General features: G+C 41.2%; 1 protein-coding gene across 1 annotated transcript; it reads left to right on the top strand.

Annotated features, from left to right (window-relative positions):
• Window positions 1–9: 9 nt before the first annotated feature.
• Tktl2 (transketolase-like 2) lies at window positions 10–1,527 on the top strand (the record flags this gene model as incomplete). Its single annotated transcript, XM_013023599.1, has 1 exon — window positions 10–1,527. A coding segment is annotated over one exon (1,518 nt), but the record flags the coding sequence as incomplete, so codon positions are not given.
• Window positions 1,528–6,045: the final 4,518 nt, after the last annotated feature.

Raw genomic sequence — 6,045 nt, 5'->3', positions numbered from 1 at the left:
GGCCCCCCCTCCCCGCGCCTGCCCTTCGTGGACGTGGCCACGGGCTCCCTCGGGCAGGGCCTGGGCGCCGCCTGCGGCCTGGCCTTCACCGGCAAGTACTTGGACAAGGCCAGCTACCGGGTGTTCTGCCTCCTGGGAGATGGCGAGTCCTCGGAGGGCTCCGTCTGGGAGGCGCTGGCCTTCGGCTCCCAGTACAACCTGGACAACCTCGTGGCGGTGTTGGACGTGAACCGCCTGGGGCAGAGCGGCGCCGCCCCGCCGGGCCGCCGCCCCGACGTGTACCGGCGGCGCTGCGAAGCCTTCGGCTGGAACGCCTACTCGGTGGACGGCCACGACGTGGAGGCGCTGTGCCAGGCCTTCTGGCAAGCAGCGCAAGTGAAGAACAAGCCCACCGCCGTCATCGCCAAGACCTTCAAGGGTCGAGGTGAGCCCCACATGGAGGATGCCGAAGAGCAAGCCGATGCAGTTATCGCATCCCTGGAGAGTCAAATAAGATCCAACCGCCATCTCACACCCAAGGCCCCCGTGGAAGACTCGCCGCAGATCAACACCAATAACGTGAAAATGGCCTCGCCTCCTGCTTACAGACTGGGCGAGAAGATAGCCACCGGAAAAGCCTCTGGTTTGGCCCTGGCTAAACTGGGCCATGCTCACAAAAGAGTTATTGTTTTGGACTGTGACCCGAAAAACTCCATCTACTCCGAGATTTTCAAGAAAGAGCATCCGGAGCGCTACATAGAGTGTCTGATGGCCGAGCAGAACATGGTGAGCGTGGCTCTGGGGTGTGCTACCCGAGGGCGGACCATTGCCTTTGCCAGTACCTTTGCTGCCTTTTTCACCCGCGCCTTCGATCAGATCCGAATGGGTGCCATCTCGGACACCAACATCAATCTGATTGGTTCTCACTGCGGGGTGTCCTTTGGTGAAGATGGACCCTACCAGATGGCGCTAGAGGACCTGGCCATGTTCCGAAGCATTCCCAATTGCACCATCTTCTATCCAAGCGATGCCGTCTCCACGGAGCACGCTGTTTATCTGGCTGCCAGTACCAAGGGAATGTGCTTCATTCGGACCAGTCAGCCGGAAACTGCAGTGATCTATACCCCACATGAACCTTTTGAGGTCGGACAGGCCAAGGTCATCCACCAGAGTGCCCAGGACAAGGTGACAGTTATCGGAGCTGGAGTTACTCTCCATGAAGCCTTAGCAGCTGCTGATGATCTTTTCCAGCAAGGCATTTCTGTTCGTGTCATTGACCTATTCACCATTAAACCATTGGATGCTGCCACCATCATCTCCAGTGCAAAAGCCACAGGTGGCCGGATTATCACTGTGGAAGACCACTATCTAGAAGGTGGCATTGGAGAAGCTGTGTGTGCAGCCGTCTCCGGAGAGCCCGACATCCACGTTCATCGGCTGGCGGTGACGGAGCTGCCTCGAAGTGGGAAACCTGGGGAATTGCTGGATATGTTTGGAATCAGTGCCAGACACATCATAGCAGCTGTGAAATATACTTTAAAGAACTAAAATAGCTCATTTCTTAACAACTCTAAGTCTCTCTGCATTGGTTTTAAAACACTGGAGTCTCCATATTCAATTTATACTTGTATGTAACCATCATATTTATTTGTATAGTCGGGCATATTTAAGAGCAAAGCTATTTAGCACCATAATTTCTAATTCAAAAATTCAAGTCACAAGCTTACTATAAATGTGTATCTATATATATATATATTTATAAGCTAATCATTTTTGAATGATTAAAGTGGGTTATAAAATTTTAGGTTGAAGAATAGGAACTAAGACACTTATCTAATACAACGTTTTCAGGCAAGACTATATAGCATTGGGTTGTGTATCATTTCTTTGTAAACTAAGAAAATGTGAATTTAATTGTAGCCTTTGTTAGTCCAGAGTTTGAAGCAAGTTTGAGTGTTCATGTAATTCAATGGCCATTCTACACCTGGAATTTTCCAGTTGATGTTTGACAGTAATTGCCTTGAAATGTCCTCAAGTTTATCTCCCCTCCGAAGTCTAAGGGCAATAAGAATAACAGTGAAAGTTATTCGGATGGCCCATATTGCTGGAGGTGCCATTCTGTAAAGAAATGAAAACCAAACTAGTTCCAGGTTTCATAGTGCATGTACTGTCCTGTGAAAATTCAGTGCAGTGAGTTTCTTTTTTCTTTTTCAAGACCAAGCAAGATTGCTAACTTGATTATATTGATCAACACAAGGAAAATAGTATAATAAAGCATTTATAAACAAGCTGTCTTAGTTTCTGTTGTGCATATGTGATTTGGTTTCCCTGATAAAATTGTAATAAGTACCAACATAAAACAGAGGAGAGACACATCATCCAACAAAAAAATTTGACAAAACATGGTCAGGGCTAAGTCACTACAATGAATAAGATGAAAAGAAGTCCCTGAATCAGAATCCTTACTTTTAACTGTGTATATATAAATGATACTCTTGGCATCTCATGGACCAGATGACTCTACATGTGTGGATATGTTTACTACTGTTCATCCATTGGACCGTTCTTATTCCCATGTTTCATGTTTTCATTGTCATCAATTTTTAATATCCAGGAGTTTAAATTCCTCTACTTCCTCTACATTTGTTCTATATTAACATTTTTTGGCTATTTTAGTCCTTTATTTACATATACATCTTAAAAATGTAGTTTGAAGCCGAGCGTGGGTGGCTCATGCCTGTAATCCTAGCTACTCAGGAGGCTGAGATCTGAGGATCTGTGGCTCAAGTGGTAGGGCACTCGCCTTGAACTGATGATCTGAGGGACAGCATCCAGGCCCAGAGTTCTAGCCCAGTGACTGACAAAAAAAGAGAGAGATCATGCTTTTTGAAAGTAAATCACTAAAGTGATTCTAGCAAGTCAGGTTCAAAATCGTCAAGCTGAGGTAAGTGTGTCTTATGGGGAACTAAAGACTTTCCCAGTGGTGTACAGGCATGAAAATTAAGGGAATCTCCTTCTAGGTTCTTTGGTCCTAACATTGATCTGCCTGGGCATATCACTGAGACCCTTTCTAGAATCCTGTTTGATAATTGTCACTCTTCTACTTTTCAAAAGAAAGGCAAACTTCTCATCTGTCCACAATATTATCACTCACTGCTAAGTTATGATATCATCTCAGTGCCAAACAAGGGAACATTTCAAAATACTGTTTTAGACAAAACCAGTGAAGTCCTAATAAACTACTAACAGTTAATCATTGTGTCTCTCCTCATCTTCTTTCTAGTTTCAGTAGAGGTAAAGCCTTCATATGGAAGGTGGCTTTGCCATCATGAGTATGGTCTAAATTCAAGATCTGTTGTGAGTGCTGGTTATGATAAACATTCTTTTCTCCCATCCCCCTCCCACCACTATTGTTCAGCATTGCTACTGACAATCCCTTGACAGAAAGATGAACACCAGAAAGAAATACTAAAGATGACAGCAACTTATTTACCTGGTATACTACTAATTTTGAAAAGTCTCCATGCTTTATCATTTTTCACAAGAGAATGTTAAGGACTTACCAACTTTCTCATTAAAAAGCCTGGTAAAGACTCTCATTCATGTGTGAAAATGGTCTGAAATTATACTTTACATATAAAAGCAGAGGAAGTTAAAGTTCCATGATTATTTTTGATAGACCAATGCGAAGCAATTTGTTTAGATTCACTGGGAAACATGTTTTACTTGACACATGACAAGATTCCTGGGTGAGGCACGGCTATATGATTTCCTTTGTGTAAGTCCTCACTATCACTGATAAACTTTATTATTTACTTATTGTTGGCGGTCATCTCTTACATTCCTGCCATGTGCTTACTGGTTTTAGACTCACTTTATTTAGATATATTGTCGAGGCTACTGGATAACTAGAGGACTTAAGAGACAATCTTCCTGTGTAAACCTTACATTTCCTTTTGGCTTAATATCTTATTTCTGATGATAATTTCTACAAATTAGATAAGAAACTCTCCTATTATCAGAAATCTTAAGAGCAGGTGCAGGTCAAAATGTACTACTATTTGCAATCTAGGTCAGTCTAGGGCATGGTAACCTGAGCTTTAGAGAATTTGCTTCTTTTAGTCAGAATTAATTTATTTCTCTCAGATTTGATCTGATTCTAATTCTATTAGTTATATTGAAATGGGATAGAATAGATATCATAAAAGCAAAGCAAATTCATAATTTAGCATGCTACAGCTGTTGATTGAGGTAACCTTAATTTGTATGTAGGGGATAAGTTTTTTTTAAAGACAAGTGGTCTAGTTAATTGGGACCCATTTGTAGCAGGTAGAAATGGCAACTTCTGGTGTCAGGCATGATTCCCATAAAGATCATCCATTTTAGCTTGAGTGTTTTCTTTCTTTTTCCATAACATTAAATTTGAATTGAAGAGCTGAAGGCAATTATATTATCTGTCTTCCATCCTTATGATCTTAAATCTATATAACTTTTTTTGGCTCATTGCTGAAGACATTGTAATTGGCAAGTGTCAACTTGTGAGGCCATCATCTCAAGGAGTAAATAGCTTTTATTAGCGATGGAGATACAAACCAAACTCGTGAGAAACTGTAAAACTTTAGCTGGTGTCATGATGCACAGCTTTAATTTTAGAACTTGGAATGCTAATGAATCAGGACCGTGGATGCTAAGGCAGGAGGCTGGTCTGAGGTACAGGCTGAGATCATGCCTGACGCCCCTCCCAATGGAAGTATAAAGATACAAAACAAATTGGGAGTAGATGCCAAAACATATTATGTTCTATGACAGAAAGTGCCGAAATTATTATTCTGAAGTAAAGTTTGACTGGTATCCAATACAAATAGGGCCTATATGGAGTGGGTAAAAAGGAGATAAGATGATTAGAGTGATGATAAAAGTTTCTAAAGTTTTTGTACTAGGATAAATGTCTCTCTTTCCTTCATCTTTCCCTTCCTTGTTTCTTCCTTCTTTCCTTTCTTCTCTCTTCCTTTCCTTCTTTCTCATTATGTTGTCTAATGTGGATTAAAATTGATAGACTCAAGCAATCCTCCCCCCCCACAGCCTCCTGGTAGTTGAGCATACAGATATGCTATCATGTTCAGCTTATCAACAAATAAGACTGCATGACTTGAAGGACTCAATATGAAACAGAAATACAGAAACTTTTGTGAAAATTAAACCAAGGGTAGAGTTCTGTCTTGTTGCACAGGCTGTATGTGGGTGAAGCTCATGGTGGACTTGTCCATTTGGTGATCTCTTTCCATGAACTAAAGAAATGAGAACTAAAGAAGTGACTCAGAAAGTCACCTATGTTCATGATAGCAACCATCTTCACTTTGGACTCCTGGCTTTGCACTTGTATCTGAAAATTCATTTTCTTTCTCAATAAACCAATCAAATATAGTTGGTCCTGGCTTCCATCTAACTTTAAGACTCCTGCTTAGGTTAGCTACATACAGGAGTTTTGAAGACACTTTCCCAGCCATTCAGGTACTGAACGGAAGATGGAGAGATGCTCTACAATACTGTCTTTACCCTGAAAACCTTCTCCTGAAAGCTTTCCTTTCACTATTCTCTTTGATTTTTAAGTGCACTTTCCAAGCATTCATCAGACTAAGATTGACATCATTTTTTCATTTAAAAAAATAGAATTGAAATCAGACTGGATGATAACATATTTTCCAGCCATTTGGAGCTGGTCTTCATCTGGACTTGGGTCTTTCAGCATGACTATATACTGAGAAATGATAATGGAAAAGTTTTTATGTACCAGTTAATCAATATACATGGAATAGCCTTTTGCCTGAAGGCAGCAATTGAAAGATGCATTTTATGAGTAATGTTGACTTCTGTTCTTTAAAATTTAGCTAAATCATACATTAATTGCCAGACCTTCCTTTCATGTTCTCAAAGAGCTTTTCTTTATTATGTCCTTTTTTAAAAAACCACTTAATCTGTTCTCTACTTCAGAATTTCTCTGTATCTTTATTTTTTTCATTCTATTCCATAGGCAATATATATTATGTCCAAGATGTCCTATTGGCC

This window comes from Dipodomys ordii, unplaced genomic scaffold, assembly GCF_000151885.1.
Source record: "Dipodomys ordii isolate 6190 unplaced genomic scaffold, Dord_2.0 Scaffold4, whole genome shotgun sequence".
Lineage (NCBI taxonomy): Eukaryota > Metazoa > Chordata > Mammalia > Rodentia > Heteromyidae > Dipodomys > Dipodomys ordii.
This window is presented reverse-complemented; position numbering and strand designations above follow the sequence as displayed.